This window comes from Mirounga leonina, unplaced genomic scaffold (genome assembly GCF_011800145.1).
Source record: "Mirounga leonina isolate KUSES-001 unplaced genomic scaffold, KU_Mleo_1.0 Mir_115, whole genome shotgun sequence".
Lineage (NCBI taxonomy): Eukaryota > Metazoa > Chordata > Mammalia > Carnivora > Phocidae > Mirounga > Mirounga leonina.
The window spans coordinates 10,126,398-10,146,820 of NW_023270268.1; the positions used below are offsets into that span (position 1 = coordinate 10,126,398).

General features: G+C 46.4%; 1 protein-coding gene and 1 long non-coding RNA gene across 13 annotated transcripts in view; one reads left to right on the forward strand and one right to left on the reverse strand.

Annotated features, from left to right (window-relative positions):
- Nucleotides 1–4,713, forward strand: part of TRAK1 (trafficking kinesin protein 1) — a 175,818-nt gene extending 171,105 nt beyond the window's left edge. For all 12 annotated transcript variants that reach the window (XM_034992723.1, XM_034992764.1, XM_034992709.1 and 9 more), the window contains one exon: nucleotides 1,929–4,713. In XM_034992723.1, coding sequence (XP_034848614.1) covers nucleotides 1,929–2,727 — 799 coding nt within the window. In that variant the 3' untranslated portion in view covers nucleotides 2,728–4,713. The remainder of the gene's footprint in view (nucleotides 1–1,928) is intronic.
- A 187-nt stretch (nucleotides 4,714–4,900) lies between these two features.
- Nucleotides 4,901–19,061, reverse strand: LOC118002373. The gene is made up of 3 exons (XR_004677027.1): nucleotides 19,004–19,061; nucleotides 5,624–5,681; nucleotides 4,901–4,963 (listed from the first exon to the last, which is right to left on the reverse strand). It is a non-coding gene; the product is annotated as an uncharacterized LOC118002373 (long non-coding RNA).
- Between the last annotated feature and the right edge of the window lie 1,362 nt (nucleotides 19,062–20,423).

Below are 20,423 nucleotides of genomic sequence, written 5' to 3' on the forward strand. Positions count from 1 at the left end.
GTTGTGCCTGGCTAACGTGGCCTTGACAGTGGATACCCCTAACCCCCTAAATCCTCAGTTGAGCCGAGTGCCAGCACTAATACGGGCCTAACGGAAGTTCTCGGCAGAAAGGGAATCTGAACGTTAGCTTGTCTTCTCTGTCTCCTTCCTGCCTCTGGAGAAGCCGGCATCCCCCTCCCCCACCCCCCAGCCCCCCCAAGCACCCCCCAGGGCTCTGCGTTGGAAGAGCTCTGTGTTTTCACCGTGTGGTAGAGCTTCCCCTGGGAGAGGCTGGTGCCCAGTGCTCTCCTGCCTGAAGGGACGCCAACCAGCACACCTGTCCCCATCTCTTGTCAGGGACGGAAAAGGCCTAGGCAGTCAGTAGCAAGAGAAGGCTTTTTGCGTGCGTTTGAAGGAACGGCTGCCTGACACAAAATCACAGATCTCCCCAAGAATGGCCCCGTCAACAAGATTTTTGAGTCCAGACTGTTCTTGTCCTCTATTGCTTGTAGACCAGTTTTGTCAAATCCTACCTGTGCCTTTTGAAGAACCCACTTTTTAACCTTAGGAATCTGCTGTGGCTTCTAATCCCGTGTTTCTCTGAGTGCTCCCGCCCCACCAGCATCCCCACCCCTGAGCTTGCGTGAGGTGGGCCTGTTCTGGGTTTCTCGCCCCGTGCTGACCAGCCAGCGGCAAGGAGCCAAAGGATGCCTTAGCTCGAACTTGCTTGTGACCTTCCCTCCCACAGCGGGAGGCCCCTTCCTGCCCATTCCCCTGGTTGGTGTCTTGCCCCAGGTATCTGGCCCTCCCCCTGCCAGGCTGGGGACAGAGGGTCCCCCAGCTGCCGGGGACCACCCAGCTGGCTGCTCCAGAGGGCACCTGCAGCCCCTGCCATGTCCTTGGGTGGGTAGCAGGGCAGGGCTCGCAAGACTATAAGGAGAGGGGCATGCGGCTTTGCCCTTGGCGGTTCATCCAGCAGCTGTGAAGGGCCTATGTGGCCTCCCAGCCCCATCCCTGTACCAGCTGTTATGGGAGGGCCTTTCCTGTTTTTTAAGCAGACAGCAATGCCTTTGCCCCTGCAGCGCCTGCTACACCCTTGTCATAACTCCCGTTACTGCGGGACCCCAGCTTCTGGAACATACTGGGTCCTCAGCCAGCCTGGCAGGAGTAGATGAAGGAATCTTCCTGCTTTCCTTTGGTGATGCACGTTTCATACAGATATAGGCCTGATGACACATGATGTGGCTGCCGCTGACCCCACATCTCCACCCCCCGAGGTGGACTCAGCAACCACGGGAGAAGGACAAAGGGGTAGCGTGGCACGGAGGGAAGAGCCTACAGTGGAGTCAGGAGGCTGGGGTCCACTGCTGATGTGATGCACGCCCTCAGCCTCCGCCCTCCCCCCCTCCCATCACCCAAGGGTCCTACCTGCTGGGGCCATTCCTGAGATGAGCTCTCAGATCCCATAGTCCTAGTTAACTTCTTGCCTCAGGGAAGTAGTCGTTAGGAAGGAACGCTGAAATTTGAGTAAATTTGGTAGGGAAAGGAAGCCTCTCTGCTGAGGGGCTCCCCCCAGCCCCATCCTTGAGGCCTGAGCCCTCAGACTTGGGCTCAAATCCTGGGTCTTCCAGTTAATAGCTGAGTGTGACATTGACTAGCCACCTAACCTCTGAGTCTGACTTGCCTCACCTGCAGAGGGGACAGTTATCCCTGCCCTCTGGGGCCGAGACAAGGGAATCAACGTGCAGCTTGTTAACTTTAAACCATGCCCCCACGCAAGGGAACCCAGGGCCCTCTTGGGTAGGAGGGAGGAACAGACAGGGAAAGAGGCATCTGGGGAGCCTGGGCTGGGGGAGCCCTCCCTGCTCCCCAGCAGGAGACTGGCCACGAACCTTTCCGGGGGCTTGTGGGCATTTGCTGACGAATGACCTCTTGTCTTTTCTTGTCAGCCTTAACTCGGCTCCAACTCCAGCTTGTGGCAGCGCCAGCCACTTGAAGTCCACGCCGGTGGCCACGCCGTGCACTCCACGGAGACTGAGCCTGGCTGAATCCTTCACCAACATCCGTGAGTCCACGACCACCATGAGCACGTCTCTGGGGCTGGTGTGGCTGCTGAAGGAGCGGGGCATTTCTGCGGCCGTGTACGATCCTCAGAGCTGGGACAGGGCCGGCCGGGGCTCCCTCCTGCACTCCTACACCCCCAGGATGGCTGTGATCCCCTCTACCCCACCCAACTCGCCTATGCAGACGCCCACGTCCTCCCCGCCCTCCTTTGAGTTCAAGTGCACGAGCCCTCCCTATGACAACTTCCTGGCCTCCAAGCCGGCCAGCTCCATCCTGAGGGAAGTGAGGGAGAAGAAGAACGTCCGGAGCAGTGAGAGCCAGACAGATGTGTCTGTCTCCAACCTCAACCTCGTGGACAAAGTCAGGAGGTTTGGCGTGGCCAAAGTGGTGAACTCAGGGCGAGCCCACGTCCCCACCTTGACTGAGGATCAGGGACCTCTCCTCTGTGGGCCCGCGGGCCCCGCCCAGGCCCTCGTCCCTGGCGGCCTGGTCCCCGAGGGCCTGCCCCTCGGATGCCCCACTGTCACCAGTGCCATGGGCGGACTGCAGCTCAACAGCGGCATCCGGAGGAACCGCAGCTTCCCCACCATGGTGGGGTCCAGCATGCAGATGAAAGCCCCTGTGACTCTCACCTCGGGCATCTTGATGGGTGCTAAGCTCCCCAAACAAACTAGCTTACGGTGAGGAGGGGAGGAGGGCCCTTCCCCTGGAGGAGACCGGGCTTGCTCCTGCCTCCTTCTCTTCCCCGCCCCCGCCCCCCCCTCACTGTGCACTCCCTCTTTCCTCCTCCGTCCCTCCCCTCTGGAGCTAGACAAATCAACCTCGTGCCTAATGGGGGAAGAGTGGAGACTTTGTAAAGTGTACATAGGACTTGCGGACCTTGTATCCACCTGCCCTTTCTCCCGATCGGGCGGGAGGGGCCCCAGCACCGTCCCTGCTCTCACGGGGACTGTACCTGTGCTAGCCCGAGGGCAGGGCAGTGGCCGGGCGTCCTGTTCGCCGCCTCCTCGCCTTCGAGAAGCACTGAAACTCCCAAGGGTGTTCTTATCCCATGGATAGGAAACCCGTGAATCCGCCGCTGGCTCCCGGTGCCGCCCGTGGTGAGCTGGCGCGCGGCCTCTGCCGGCCCGTGTCGCTGGGCGGGAACAGCGGGAGCCTTCGTGTGCGGCCACGAGCCGCGGATGTTGCTTCCGGGATGGCAGGACTGTTCTTCCTTCTCTGCCTCCAGACCTTCACTCCTCTGCTTCAGTGGAGAGTTGCTTCTTTTCTGAGGTGTGACTTTTTCTTTCCATGCCTTCAACCCGAATCACCCTTCGATGTCCTGTCCCCGGTCGTCAGGCCAGACGTGTGGACTGAAAGAATGTAGCGACACTCCCGCTGTGTTCTGTGTGAGGTCTTATTTTCTCCATTTTGTTATAGGCAGGGAAGTAATGGTACTAGATGGAAAGTCGCAGTCTGTTCTCTCTGTGGCTCTGGGCCACGGAAATAGGTTCATGCACGCCCAGTGGCTAGTGAGATAGATAGCAGTGGAGTTTGGGGACCTGGGGTCACAAACCAAATTAAGACCAGACCCAAGACAATTTTCACAATAGGATGAAAAGGAACGGGCTGGGGGCGGGGTAGGGGGAAAGGGCTGGATGGAATGTGTCAGCGGGAAAAGTAAAAAGAACCACCCACCTAATGCAATACCAAACTGGTTCACGAGAGCAACGTGGCTTGGGCATCCTGCTGGTTCCGGTCCTCACTGTGGCGTCGGAGGCTGGCCCGTGTGCTGGCACGGACGTGGTCTTTACGCACACAGTCGGTGCCCCCGCACCTTGCCCTCGTGTTTCAGGACAGAGTGGTCACAAGAAGATCCTTTCCCCCCCCCCCCAAACCTTGGTCTCCGTGTGCCCACTGTTTATCCCTAGGAAATCAGATAGAGGTGCTCGTGGCAAGAACCAGAAATGAACAGGGGAGCCTGGTCCTGTTGCTGTCACTGACCATTTTGAACTTTTATTTATTATGTGTGTGTGTGTGCTGTTCTCTCCAGCCCTGGTCACGGTGTGTCTGTGGCCTTCCACTCCAAGCAGGTAACTTATTTATTCCCACCTGAGGGCTGCACTGCCCGGCACAGTGCTCCCTGGTCCTTTGTTCCGGGTGACATCATATGCAGATGAAATGGTCACATTGCCATCCCTGTTTCCCAGCCCCCCCCTCCTCCCACCCCTGCAAAAATGTGTCCAGCCGAGTGTAAACATGCCCACTGAAGACTCCTTGAGGATGTCTCAAAGGAGCAAACTTCAGTCCCACCCTTTTAGATTATTTATTCTCAGAACACGAGGGGGTTGGTTCATTATTTTCAGCTCCCCTTGTGGTTGTATGTGTGCACTCACTGCAAGGAAATTCTCTGTATTTGAATGTATTTTTAGGCAGTAGGTAGAATAACAAAGGAATATGGAAACCATGAACTGAACGGACCACTATATGTATTCAGAGAGGAGCCACCCATCACCACAAAGGAAATACCAGTGTAAAAATCAGCAATTCGGAGGTTGCAGTATTTAGTATAGTTCATGATCAACCTTTTTCAACCACTACCAATAGCGTGTGTTGTCATGCATCAAAAAAACCAATACAATTTTATTCTCTAATGAATATCAATAAAAGAAGTTCAAGTGATGGAAACCACACTGGGATTCTGGCTTGTGTTTCATCTTGTCCTTTTCATTTATGTGAGTCGTAAAGCTGTTCAGCTCTTCTGGAAGATTAAATGTCCCTTAGACACCTGTCCAGTTGGAATCCAGAGATCTTCCTTACGTTTCAGGGCTGTGCACTGTTCCACCATGCATACATACCCACGGTGAATACATTCACACTCCCGTGGACCAGTACCCTTTGGTGACACACGGAGTTCCTTCTGGCCTTTTCTATCACAACACTGTAACGAAAAAAAGTTGGCATGTATTTAATCTTTCACATGTGAGCACATCTCACAATTACCAGGTTGCCCTCCATAGAGTTGTGTTAAGAAAGTTTTTGAGGGGCATCTGGGGTGGTGCAGTCAGTTAAGCATCTGACTCTTGATTCAGCTCCAGTCATGATCTCTGGGCTGTGGGATCGAGCCCCACGTCAGCCTCCGTGCTCAGTGCAGAGTCTGCTTAGGATTCTTTCTCCCCTCTCCCTCTGCCCCTCCTCCCCACTCCTCTGAAATAAAATCTTTAAAATTTTTTTTGAAAACCAAGGACAGTGGAGGGTCGTCAGAAAATTGAGAGAAAAAGGATCAAACTTACGCCACCTCCGTCTGTGGACACAGTGAAATTATGCAGACAAACAGTAGTGGGTGGTGGCAGCATGGATTTTAAATCAGGCATTACCATGGGCGCCTGGGTGGCTCAGTTGGTTAAGCGACTGCCTTCGGCTCGGGTCATGATCCTGGAGTCCCGGGATCGAGTCCCCACATCGGGCTCCCTGCTCAGCAGGGGGTCTGCTTCTCCCTCTGCCCTCTTCCCTCTCATGCTCTCTGTCTCTCATTCTCTCTCTCTCAAATAAATAAATAAAATCTTTAAATAAATAAATAAATAAATAAATCAGGCATTACCATTCGGTCATGTTGTGACCTTGGGCGAGCCACTTATGGTCTTCTGAGGCCTCTTAACCTGCAGGATGGGAACAGTAATATACCTTAGGGTTAATCCATCGAGTAAGTTTGTCTTGACGATCTACTGTGTGCCAGGTCCTGTTCTAGGCAGTGGGGATCGGAGTAGCTTCTGCTCTTGTGGAGTGTACATACAATCTGTTACTGGGAGAAAGATGGCACCGAACACGGCATAATGAGGGCCAGGTAGAGAATTCTAACGGCGTGTTGTGAGGGCGTGGGTGGCAGTCAGGGAAGGCCTCTCCAGGGAGGTGGCACTTGAGATAACTGTGTGAGATCTGGCACAAGACCACGTGGGCAGAGAGCAACCAGTGCAAAGGCACAAAGGCCAGAAAAGCATTTGGTGTGTTTGAGGAGCGCAAAGAAGATTCACCTGCTGGTAGAGAAGGGGAGCGTGGTGGTGACCAGGAAGCCAGGGCGCTCACCCCAGGGTCCCTCTGTCCCCATGCTTCCCAGCCACTCTGCAGGGGACAAGGCACACAGTTAGTTCTGGCCTGTGGGCTGTGAGCAGAGAGAGATCGTGCCTGACTCTCCATACCCCTCCCTTCCCCTGAAGCGCAGGTGGAAATGGGGTGACATGTTGGTACAGCCTCCATCACCCTGGGTTGCCCAGGAACCACGTGGGCCAGACTCCCCACCAACCCACGTTTTGCACATGATGTGAAGGTGAAACAAACTTGTTAAGCCAGTGAGATTCTTGGGCCGTGCATCAGAATCCAGGGTAGGGCCCAGGCATCTGTGTTTTACCAAGCCCTCCCAGTGATTCTGGGGCTAAAGTTTGAGAACCACTGTGCTGGGTCAGGCGGTGTTGGGGTGGGAGTCTTGCTATGGGAGGGAGGGTTTTCCCTCCACAGTCTCTCCCAGCCCCAGAAACTTGAGATGGCCAGACAGCTGCGGCCCATCTTGCTTGAAGGCAAGAGACAGAGGGGTTTATCTGCCCAACTGGGGCCAGGGAAGGCTTAGAGACAAGGGGACTCTGGATCTGGACTTCAAAGATGGGCAGGATTTGCCCCGCGGGGGGAGGCATTTCAAGCAGAGGGTAAAGATGTAGGGGAGGAATGGGAAAAGGATCCTAGCATAATGCATTCTTCTAAGCCCTTCCTTACAGTAGCATGGTACCTGATGAATAGAGAAGGGGCAATAGAGTTAGGAAAACCACCATTTTGCAGCCATAAGACTAACTCATCTTAACAACGATGGACGCCAAAACCATGGGGTTGGGAGAGAGTGTGTTAGGTAGCAGGATAGTTACACACATATCTTCCTGTAGAATGTTTATTAATTTGCAAAGGGGGAGAAGGTACCTTTGCAGTGGAGAAACTGGTCATGCCTCACTTCCAACAAGTCATTAAACTTTACCCAAATGAGAAAAACTGATAGGAGTACCTCCTGATGTGATGTACTGGGAAGGACACATCACTTCTGTGCTGTTCTGCCAAAATTGCAAAACCTGAATCATGAGGTTGACAGATTGACTAACCCAGATTGAGGACATTTTATAAAACAAGGTACCTGTTCCCTTTAAAAATGCCGATGTCATGAAAGAAAGACCAAGAACCTATATCAGAATAAAGGAGAATAAAGAGACAACTAATTCGTGGCTCTGAACTGAAAAACAGGCTCTAAAAGATACTGGGATGGGGCGCCTGGGTGGCTCAGTTGGTTGAGCGACTGCCTTCGGCTCAGGTCATGATCCTGGAGTCCCGGAATCGAGTCCCGTATCGGGCTCCCTGCTCGGCAGGGGGTCTGCTTCTCCCTCTGACCCTCCTCCCTCTCATGCTCTCTGTCTCTCATTCTCTCTCTCTCAAATAAATAAATAAAATCTTTAAAAAAAAAATAAAAGATACTGGGATGATCAGAGAAATTTGAATACTGAACACATTTAAAAAATATTATGTCAATGTTGAATTTCATTGAATTCAGTTGTACTGTCACTATGTAAAAGCTTGTCCTATTTCTTAGGCAATACCAGCTAAAGAATTAAGATAGAGGGGCTTGAAATCTCCAAGTCATTTTCAGATGTTTCTGGCTGGCTCAGTTGGTAGAACATGCAACTCTTGACCTTGGGGTTGTGCGTTCGATCCCCATGTTGGGCAGAGAGCTTAATTTTAAAAGATTTGGGGTGCCTGGGTGTCTCAGTTAAGTGTCCAGTTTTGGTTTTGGCTCAGGTCATGGTCTCCTGGTTGTGAGAGCAAGCCCTGTGTCAGGCTCCATGCTCAGCACGGTCTGCTTCAGATTCTCTCTTCCTCTCCTTCCCCTCCTCTCCCTGCTTGCTCTCTCTTTCTCCAAATATTTTTTTTAAATACAAGAAAAAGAACCCTTAAAAGGTAGGAAGCACCCTAATACCATAGGTCTTATAAACTGTAAGAATAAATGCATTCTTCTATCTCATGGCTGTGGCACGTGGCAGGAGGATGCTTGGGGTGGCTTGTTTTTTCCTCCCTGTTCTGTATTAAATTTCTTCATGTATATCCTGAACCCTACCCCCAGCCCAGGAAGCTCAACCAGAAGGCACAAGGGCCCAAGGGGAAGTTCTCAAAGAGGCAGCTGATGGGACCAGGAAACAAAGATGTCAAATTCTTGGTGTTTTTAATTATGAGTACAGAAAAAGCTGAGTAAATGTTTTGATTAAGATCAAAAGATTCAGGGGGTGCCTGGGTGGTTCAGTTGGTTAAACATCTGCCTTAGCCTCAGGTCATGATCTCGGGGTCCTGGGATCGAGCCCCGTGTCTTTCAGCAGAGACTGCTTCTCTCTCCCTCTCCCTCCCTCTACCCCTCCCCACTGCTCATGCTCTCTCTCTCTCTCAAATAAAAATCTTAAAAAAAAAAAAAAAATCAAAGATTTGAGATGAAACCTACTGAACCAGTTTCCCTTTTTACTGCTTATTGCCCCTCTGCTACGCCAATGTCCCAGCAGCTTCTTCAAGCCGGTACATGAAGGAGAGCTGTTGGACAGGTCTCTGACCCACAACTAACATGGGGGCCCTTCACCTTCCCGGACCCTGGGCCAACTCTAGGGTCTTGGGAGAAGCCCCAGAGAAGTCTGAAGATCTAAGTACAGATGAGCTAGTTTCACAGAGGGGCCAAGAAAGTGAAGATATTCCAGAATACCACCCCTCCTCACCCCTACTTAGGCAATGACCACACAAAAGTAGAAATGGCAAGTGGGTCTCCACAGAGAGATCCCCGGGGATCACCAAGTATCTGGTACCAGACAGATGTAGGACTCACTTCTAAACATTGCCTGGAGCAGCAAGGCAGGTATGCCCTAGGGGCCCTTTCCAACAAGGGGAAGAAAGTAGACCCATGCTTCCCCAAAGCTCATATGAGTGCTGTCACCCCGAATTTAGATTCATCTGAGGAGAACTCTGTGGAGGTGGAAAGTTATTCTGATGACCTAAATGGAATGGAAATTTAGAAAATTAATTTTTTGCTCATGTGGGCTCCTGGCTGGCAAACATATCCTGGGAGGATTTATTTTCTGTAGCCGGTAGAGGGCACTTTGAGACAGCAGAAGACCTGAAAGAATCTACCCTGAGGATCCAATCCTGAATTCATGTGGGTTTGCTTTTCCCTGGAAAGCAATTCAAGGAGGGCAACCGGGATGAACAGAGACATTGAGGGAAGTCAGGAGGCATGGTCTCAGTTGACCAGGTGAACTGGAAAGAGGCATTCCAGGCCAAGGGGTCGGCATACGCACAGGCTTGGGGTATCAGTAAAGAAATTCAGCAGATAATGGGAAGGAAACCACTTCCTATGTCCTGCCATACCCAGGAGACAGAAGAAAGCAAAACATAGTTTACAAAACATTCTATGCTAGGAGGGTGTTTCCACCTTTGGAAATTAACCCACCCCCTTTTGATGCACCTTCCTTTTAAGAATAATTTTTGTTCCTTGCTTTTTCCAAAGATATCTGAGAGTGGGCTATAGATAGCATGCCTCTTTACTCTTCAGTACATTAGCCCATGTTTCCTGAGCTTGACAGAGCCACGGCACAGGGACCAAATCCAGGGTGGGAGGAAGTGGCTGTTCCTTGGTACTTGGGCATTCACCACGTCTAATACCCAAGGTTCAGGCTGATTCTGCTCTTAAGTCCCAAAGAACTTCAGACCAGAGAGGGAAAGTGGGCCCTTTAGCTTAGACCAGCAGCACAGAGACTCAGCAATGCCTGTGAGTAGATATGAGGGACCCAGGGAAAGGAAGCGGGTATCAACCAAGAGCGGGGCAGAATGCCGCAGGGCTTCCTATGGTTGGCAGCTGCACCACTGAAGAACCACCGGGAGAGGTGACTCGCAAGCAGCAGGCCAAAGTTTAGGGACATCTTTACAGAAGAGAAAAAACAGGGGTGCCTGGGTGGCTCAGTCAGTTAAGCGTTGGACTCTTGATCTCAGCTCAGGTCTTTATCTTAGGGTCGTGAGTTCAAGTCCCATGTTGGGCTCCACGCCTACTTAAAAAAAAAAGAGAGAGAGAGAGAGAAAAAACAGATGTGTTGTTCTCCTAAGCCCCCAAGTAGATAAACCCTTAGTCCTCCCTGGGGCTTCTCTTGGTCACCTGTGACAATAAGGCCCGGTGTAACAATAGCTCCATGTGACCCCTGATTCTCCTGGTTGCCTGACTTCCAGCCAGCAGTGGCCTTCACTAACCTTGGGTCATAGCTTGTGACAGGAGAAGTAATTGCGTTGTGTGCTCAGCTGTTCTGAGAGGGTGCCCCCAGGTCTGCAAGAAGCTATGGAACTGACCCACCAGAGAGACAAGGTACCTGGCTGGAGTCCTGACCCCACATGAATACACAGGGATGAAGAGGGGATCACTGAGCCAGGTTGTCAAGAGCCAGCCAAGCAGCTAGGACTTTATGGACACGTAAAATGGTGCTTCTCAATTCTTAGTGGTGAAGGATTGGTTGGTTTGCTTTAAATCAATCCCTGTGGGGCAATATTGGTAAAATACAAGAATGAAAATACAAAACCAACTTTTAAATTACTATATTCAAGATATTAAATTACAAGAATATATGAACATAGGAAAAGTAAAATTATGAAAATAGTGCATGTTATTCATTGAAAGTACACATAAAATATTTAATACAGAGACTCACTACTACACTCAACTTTGTCATTCTGCAATCATAACAGTTATAAGTAGTGATTTTCCATATTAAACACTCATATGCTCACTTTGAATGAACACTGTATATCAAAGTTTTTAAGGTGGTGGTGGAGTTGGATTCTTTTATTTTATCTCAGCTGGTTCAGATTGACAAGCATGCTCCTTGCAGGCGATAGGGTGTATCTACAGTGCTTCCATGTTTTCTTTTAATAATACCCACCCTAGAGAAACTAGCCTCAGAGAAGGAATATCGATAGGAAAGGAAGAAAGATTTTTCAAGTAACTTCTTAACAAATAATTCTAGTGGGGCTTATTTTACAATCTGTAAATGCTGGCTAAAAAAAAAATAAGCACTACAAAGACTTCAGGGAAGATGGCGGAGTATGAAGACCCTAACCTCACCTCATCCCGTGGATACCAGTAGAACCCACATCTGTGTAAATAACCCAGAAAATGACCTGAAGACTGGAAGAACAGACTCTCCACAGCTAAATGTAAAGAGGCCACATCAAAGATGGTCAGAAGGGCAAAAACCAGTAGAGAGCTAACTGAGCCCATAGGACTGTCCCTGGGAGGGAGAGGTTCCAGGGTAGCAGAGAGGGGAGAGAAACAGACCCTCACACCAGGAACCCCAGGCACGGGGGACCCGCATGGGAAAGATGAACCTTCATAACTTTTGGCTTTGGAAACCAGAGAGACATAATTTCATGAATTCTTACAACTGGTGGGGCTTAAGCCCTGGAACTTTAAAAATCTTGGCTTGGCTTTGGGAGAGCAGGAAGGGTGAGAGGGAATGGAGTTCCCACTCTTGAAGAGACAGCACAACAAACAGCCCTGCTGAGGTACAGCATAGAGGAAGCAGTTTGACAAACTGCTGAGTATAGGGGAGGGGGATTTATTTATTAATTATTTACTAATCTCAGAACATGTGCTGGAGGGACAGGGATCATTGGGAGACTTCTCCAAGGACAAAGGAGCTGCTGGTGTTGTTTCCCTTCCCCGCTCCGCAGCCTAGACACAGGGACACTTGCTACTTGACTGCTAATAGCATGCCCATCCCTGCATTCTCCTGCAGACCTGCTCCCCACTCCAGTACAACCTTGATCAGAGCCCATCCAAAGCAGTGCCACAAGCCTGGCAGTGTGCAAGCAGCCCCAATGGGGGTCAACACCACTCCAAAGTGACTCCTGCACCAAGGAGAGGGGAAGATAAAAACACACACCCATATGACTGCAGTGGGGTGTGGGCAGATATCTGGTTTGACTGTGGACCCTGCCCACCAACAAAACCTTCTCAGGGAACACCACAGGGAAAGCATCCTGCAGTTCGGTGTTACTGCATCTCTGGCAAATGCCTTGGGTCTGACTCAACTCAAGCCCAAGCTGGCCCCAGACTAGTCCCCTAACAACACAGGGACTAAACCCTGTCCACAACAGGGAATGAGAGCCACTGTAGATGACTGGACTGAAGGAAAAAGCAGCCAAGACACAACAGCAGTGCACATAAAACACACATAGGAGACAGCCCTGAAGTGCCAGTTTCCAGTAAACATGGGACATTGTACGGCAGGGCACTACAGGACATCTTCTTCATAAGGCCACTACTTTCTTTCTTTCTTTCTTTCTTTTTTAATAAAGCCACTACTTTCTTTTTTTTTTTTTTTAAGGCCACTACTTTCAAAAGCAGGAGACATAGCTGACTTTCCTAACACATAGAAAGAGATACAAAGAGTTAGACAAAATGAGGAGAGAGGAATATGTCCCAAATGAAAGAACAGGATAAAAGCACATCAAGAGAGCTTAATGAAACAGAGATAAGTAATACATCTGATAGAGAGTTCAAAGTAATGGTCAAAGATACTCATTGGACTTAAAAGTGGAAGACCTCAGTGAGACCCTCAACAAAGAGATAGAAAACACATAAAAGAACCAGAGATAAAGAACTCAGTAACTGAAATTAAAAATCTACTAAGTGGAATAAATAGTAGACTAGAGGAAGCAGAAGAATGGATCAGCGACCAGGAGGACAGAGTAATGGAAACCAAACAAGCTGAATGGGAGAAAGAGAGAAAAAAGAAAAAAAGAAAAAGACAAAAGACTGTGGGAACTCAGCAACACCATCAAGTATAATAACATGTGCATTATAAGGATCACAGAAGAGAGAGAGAAAAGGGGGCAGAAAAATTATTTTAAGAAATAACACCTGAAAATTTCCCAAATCTGGGGAAGGAAATAGAAATCCAGATCAAGAAGGCACAGACAGCCCTCAGTAAAAACCCAAGGCAGTCCACACCAACACACAGTAATTAAAATGGCAAAAAGTAGTGATAAAGAGAGAATTTTAAAACAAGCAAGAGGAAAGAAAACAGTTATATACAAAGGAAACCCCATAAGATATCAGCAGATTTTTCAGCAGAAACTTTGCAGGCCAGAAGAAAGTGGCATGATATATTCAAAGGTATATTTGAGAGGAAAAAAACCTGCAACCACGAATACTCTATCCAGCAAGGCTATATTCAGAATAGATGGAGAGATGAAGGGTTTCCTGGACAAAAATTAAAGGAATTCATGACCACTGAACCAGCCCTACAAGAAATGTTAAAGGGAACATTTTGAGTGGGAAGAAAAGATCATAAGTAGGAATAAGAAAAGTAGGAAGCACAAAAGCAGTAAAATTAAGTATAACTATAAAAATCAGTCAAAGGATTCACAAAATAAAAAGACGCAAAGTATAATACCATACACCTAAAATGTGGGAGAGGAGGAGGAGTAAAGAGTGGGTTCAAACTTAAGCTACCATCAACTTAATATACACTGCTACGTGCATGTTATATATAAACCTGATGATAACCACAAATCAAAAACCAGTAATAGATATGCAAAAATATAGAGGAAAGAACCCAATTTTTTAAGGTAGGCACCACACTCAGCTCAGGACCCGATCCAGGGCTTGAACCCGTGACCCTGAGATCAAGACCTGAGATCAAGAGTCAGATGCTCAAACAACTGAGCCACACTGGTGCCCTGGAACCCAATTTTATATCACTAAAGAAAGCCAACAAATCGTGAGAGAAAGGAAGAAGGAAAAGAGAAGAACTACAAAAATAACCATAAAACAAACAAAAAAAAATGACAATAAGTACATACCTATCAATAATTACTTATGCTAAGTGAAATAAGTCAATCAGAGAAAGTCAATTATCATATGGTTTCACTTATTTGTGGAAATTAAGGAATAGCATGGAGGACATTACGAGAAGGAAGGGAAAAATGTAGGGGGAGAAATCAGAGGGGGAGTAAAACCATGAGAGACTATGGACTCCGAGAAACACACTGAGGGTTTTAGAGGGGAAAGGGGTAGGGGGATGTGTAGCCCGGTGATGGGTATTAAGGAGGGCACGTATTGCATGGAGCACTGGGTGTTATATGCAAACAGTGAATCATGGAACACTACATCAAAAACTAATGGTGTACTATATGGTGACTAACATAATAAAAAAAATTTCTTTAAAATTGAAAAAAAAATAATTACTTTGAAGGTAAATGGACTAAGTGCTCCAATCAAAAGACATAGGGTGACAGAGTGGATTAAAAAAAAAAAAGACCCATCTATATGCTGCCTACAGGAGACTCATTACAGAGCTAAAGACACATGCAGATTGAAAGTGGAGGGAGGGAAAAACATTTATCATGCAAATGGAAGTGAAAAGAAAGCCAGGGTAGTAATATATATCAGCCAAAATAGACTTTAAAACAAAGACTGTAACAACAGACAAAGAAGGACATCATATAATCATAAAGGGAATAATCCAACAAGAAGATATACCAATTGTAAATATTTATACACTCAACATGAGGGCACCCAAGTACATAAAACAACTATTAATAAACATAATGGAAGCAATCAATAGTAATACAATAATAGTAAGGAACTTAAAACACCCTACTTAATGGGTACATTATCCAAACAGAAAAAAATCAACAAGGAAACAGTGGCTTTGAATGACATTTTGGACCAGGTGGATCTAACATATATTCAAAACATAATAATAATGAAGATTAGAGCAGAAATAAATGATACAGAAACTAAAAAATAATACAGCAGATCAATGAAACCAGGAGCTGCTTCTTTGAAAAGATCAACAAAATTGATAAACCTCTAGCCAGACTCATAAAAGAGAGAGAGAGAGAAGAGAGAGAACCCAAATAAACAAAATCACTAATGAAAGGAGAAATAACAACTAACACCACAGAAATACAAACAATTGTAACAGAATATTATGAAAACCTATATGACAACAAATTGGACAGCTTAGAAGAGATGGATAAATTCCTAGAAACATAACCTCTTTTTTTTTTTTTTTGAAGATTTTATTTATTTATTTGAGACAGAGAGAATGAGAGACAGAGAGCATGAGAGGGAGGAGGGTCAGAGGGAGAAACAGACTCCCCGCTGAGCAGGGAGTCCGATGCGGGACTCGATCCCGGGACTCCAGGATCATGACCTGAGCCGAAGGCAGTCGCTTAACCAACTGAGCCACCCAGGCGCCCAAAACATAACCTCTTAAAACTAAAGCTGGAATAAATAGAAAATTTGAACAGACCAATTACCAGCAATGAAATTGAATCAGTAATCAAAAAAGACTCCCAACATACAAGAATCCAGGATCAGATGCTTTCACAGGCAAATTCTGCCATACATTTGAAGAAGAGTTAATACCTATTCTTCTCAAACTATTCCAAAAAATACAAGAGGAAGGAAAGCTTCCAAGTTCATTCTATGAGGCCAGTGTCACCCTGATACCAAAACTAGATTGAGACACCATACACATACACACACACACACACACGCACACACACACAAGAGAACTATAGGCCAATATCTCTGATGAGCATAGATGCAGAAATCATCAACAAAATATTAGCAAACTGAATCCAACGATACATTAAAAAATTCATATACCACGATCAAGTAGGATTTATTCCTGGGATGCAAAGGTGGTTTAATATTAACAAAACGATCAACACGATACATTGCATCAATAAGAGAAAGGATAAGAACCATATGATCACTTCAATAGATGCAGAAAAAGCATTTGACAAAGTACAACATCCATTCATGATTTAAAAACCCTCAATAAAATAGGGTTAGAGGGAACATACCTCAATATAATAAAGGCCTTATATAAAAAAACCCACAGCCAACATCATACTCAATGGTAAAAACCGGAGAGCTTTCCCTCTAAGGTCAGGAACAAGGCAAAGATGTCCACTCTCACCAATTTTATTCAACATAGTACTGGAAGTCCTAGCCTCAGCAATTAGACAACAGAAAGAAAGAAAAGGAATCCAAACTGGTAAGGAAGAAGTAAAACTCTCACTATTTGCAGATGACATGATACTGTATAGAGAAAACCCTAAAGATCCCACCAAAAAACTCCTAGAACCGATAAATGAATTCAGTGAAGTCACAGGATACAAAAATCAATGTACAGGAATCAGTTGCATTCCTATACACTAATAATGAAGCAGCAAAAAGTGAAATTAAGAAAATAATCTCATTTACAATTGCATCAAAGACAGTATGTGGGAATAAATCTAACCAAAGAGGTGAGAGATCTGTAGTCTGAAAACTACAGAACATTGATGAAAGAAATTCAAGATGATACAAAGAAATGGAAAGACATTCCAAGCTCATGGATTGAAAGAACCAATATTTTTGAAATGTCTATACTACTCAAAGCAATCTACATATTTAATGCAATCCCTATCAAAACACCAACAGTATTTTTCACGGAACTAGAACAAACAATCCTAAAATTTGTATGGAACCACAAAAGATCTTAGATAGCCAAAGCAATCTTGAAAAACAAAACAAAACAAAATTGGCAGTATCACAATTCCAGGTTTCAATGTGTATTACAAAGCAGTAGTAATTAAAACAGTATGGTATTGGCATAAAAATAGACACATAGATCAATGGAATAGAACAGAAAACCCAGAAATAAATCTGCAATTATATGGTCAATTAATTTTTGACAAAGGAGGCATGAATATACAATAGGGAAAAGACAGTCTTTTCAACAAATGGTGTTGGGAAATCTGGACAGCCACACGCAAAACAATGAAACTGGATCCCTTTCTTTGACCATACATAAAAATAATCTCAAAATGGATTAAAGACCTAAATGTGAGACCTGAAACCATAAAAATCTTTGAAGAGAGCACAGGCAGTAATCTCTCTGATGTTTGCTATAGCAAAATTTTTCTAAATATGTCTCCTGAGGCAAGGGAAATAAAAGCAAAAATAAACTATTGGGACTACATCAAAATAAAGCCTATGCACAGTGAAAGAAACAATCAACAAAAGTAAAAGGCAACCTACTTAATGGGAGATGATATTTGCAAATGACATATCTGATAAAGGGTTAGTATCTAAAATATATAAAGAACTGACACAACTCAATATCCCAAAACCAAATAATCCAATTAAGAAATGGGCAGAAGACATGAATAGACATTTCTCCAAAGAAGTCCTACAGATCACCAACAGACACATGACAAGATGCTGAACACTACTCGCCATCAGGGAAATGCAAAACAAAACTATAATGAGATATCACCTGACATTAGTCAGAATGGTTCTGGGCCCCCAATTCCCCTACTTCTTCATCTCCACTGGCCTCACCACCACTCTGTTTCTTCCAAGCTCTCCCAAAGCTATATCCTCGGTCTTATTACCACCTGAAATTGCTCAACTTCTGAAGTTTGAGATGCAATTACCCCCCTTTTGACCACAACCTCTTGGCACATGGTTCTCTGTCAATTACTCACTCTCCATGTGTTCTTGGACCTCAAAGAACTACATTTACCCCTGGCTCTTCTGCTCTTTTCATTTGCCATCTACCCCTCATCTTGTCACTTTTCTTTCTATGAAGCCTAGACTGTGCCCCATCATTCCAGAACCAAGTTCCTACGTCAAAACCCCAATTCTGGATCATTCAACTTTGTTTCCTGGCCAGGACTGCTGGCTTCCGGTAGGGAAAATAAACCATGAGTATGGATGCCCAATTATCGTCTCCCACCCCACCTGAGCCTTCCAAGTGGCTAGGCAATCCTACATTTCCCTTGTCAATGGTTTCTCTCATTCCCTATAGGTACTATTTCAGCTCTTCTCCCCTCCTCACTTTCTATTCCATCTCTCCCTCATGCTCAACCAATGAAATTCCCTTTTTCATAGAGAGAATTCACACAGGAATGGTCTCAATTTTCTGTGACCAAACTTGTAAACTCGCTGAAGACACACTCATTGTTTTCTCTCTACCTTCTGTTACAAAAGAGGGTAGGTTCTTCTTCTGGACTCTGGCCCATGTCTCTTACCAATTTTATAGATCTTAGCCCCTCCCTCCTTCTCCTAGGGCCTTATTTCATCCATTATACTCTCACTCACCTGTATCTTAAAAACGTTCTTTATGAAGAATTTCAAACTTATAGCGAAGAGTTATGTAACACACAGTCTGTTCTTACCATCTGCATCAGTTAGGGCTCTTAGTTACAAGCAAGAGAAACCTGCTGTAGATGGTTTAGGGAGAAAAGAGGCTTAGTAAAGGATAATAAGATTACAGAATCTCCTAACACAGAGAACCAGGGCTAGAAGCCATGGAAGTAAGATCATTTCCAAATCGTGTCACCAGCCCAGTCGAGGAGATCCACTGTAGTCCATACTACTGATGTTGCGTATGACTGGTGGGGCCAACTTCACAAGCCCATGCCCCAGCTGCCAAAGAGGCTGCGGGAAAAAGTTTCTGGCTCCTACTTCGGGATCGTAGAGAATGCCCAAACAGAGGAGGGACGTTCAAAGATATCCAATAGACACAAGGAATGTTGAATGTCCCCCACAGTCCACCCCCTGGCTGTCCAACACCTAATTACACTCTTCTTCCTTACTTCAAAGCGTAAACCTCATCAGCAATAGCACTTCCATTAGCACAGTACAGCCATCCCTCCTACAGATAATAAATACATGGCCTTCTCTAAAGGGAATTTCAGGATCTACAGGATATGTGCAGACCTTATCTTGTTCCATCGTGAACCCGTCTTGATGTACTGGACCTGTGGATGCATTGAAATGTCAGCCATTTAACACATCCTATGTGAAAGAGTAAGGAAAGTCAACTCTGCCAGTTTTTAAGCTATTGTTTCTCAGCTCTGAACTCACCATTTTATACATGGCTGGGGCTCGAACTGGGACTCTGCAAACCATGTCCACACCAAAGTGCTGCCAATAGGAGCATCCCTGGGGGGCCGCAGGAGGGAGACGAGGCTTGTCACTTCCTGTCTGTGTGCCTTTCCCATCAGTGTCAACCAGCAACACTTGTTCACCCTGGAAGCAGCAGTTGGTTCCAGTTCAGTCTTTTTCCTCATTCTCAGAACCAACTTCATCACTCACTCTCCCTTTCTTTCTCTCATGTGCGCGCGTGCGCGCGCGCACACACACACGACTGGGTCTCTCTCTCACACACACACACACACACACACACGACTGGGTCTCTCTCTCTCACACACACACACACCCTGCTCTGTGATAATAGCCAAGCAACATGCTCTCCTCTGAAGTCTGGGTTCCACTTCCTTATCACCACTTCCCCAAGCTTCTAAATTGAATGAGTCCCAACCTCTTCCCTTTGTCCCCCCGCCTCCCTAAGCCTGCAGAGGTGGGGCTCTGCTTCCTGCTGTTAATCCCATGTTCCCTTCTGCTTTTTCAGTATTCTGACACCCGTTTAATTCTCTATATTCTGTCTGTTAGAAAAAGCCAACATGGTAGCCCTTGTTTCTGGTTGGTAATTAGAACTTCATTCCCCCACCTACTTCATGTTCCTTTTGTCCTCAGCTGGTCAAAATTCCTTACTCGGTGGGAATAATGCAAAGTTTCATTGGGGAACGATCAGAACCATCACCAGTGGCCATGCCTATTTGGTTTGCTGGGAATGTGGGATACTTAGTGAAAGAAGGAAATCATGATTACCAACTACAACCTCATGACCTGTTCAGAAACAAGGACTCTAGGATTGTAACCGAACCCAAGTCTGTCTGTCCCATGCGCAGAGACAATCACTGAGACATCAAGTATGTAGCAAGGAAAGGGTTTGAGAGGCAGCCAGATGAGAAGATGGGAGGGCAAACCTCAAATCCACCTTACTTCTGGGAAGCTGGGAGAGTCAGGGATATTTAGAGGCAAACAAAAATGGTCTGGGTAAAAAGTTGCATCTGTGAATAGCCCTGTTAGCCCTTTCATTGCTGGTTTCACTCCCCACTGTCTTTTGGTCATTCCTTATTCTAGAGGGAATTGGGACAATGACCATTCTAGTTACGACCTGCTGCAATTAAGTTCGAGGTTATAGCAATGGAATCTTTCTGCATTCATTTAGAAATATTCTTCAGTTCCAGGTTGAAAACCAACATTCTGCATTATCAAGATTTTTGTACTTTGGTTCTCCCTTGGGCAAACAGTCCCATTTCTGGTGTCATTGGCCATGGACAAGAGCTGATGGGTCACCACTGCATCCAGCTCTTTGCTGTTCTGTGTCCATAAAACTGCTTGCATCCATGACATCTCAAGGTCTGGATTTTCCAGTGGC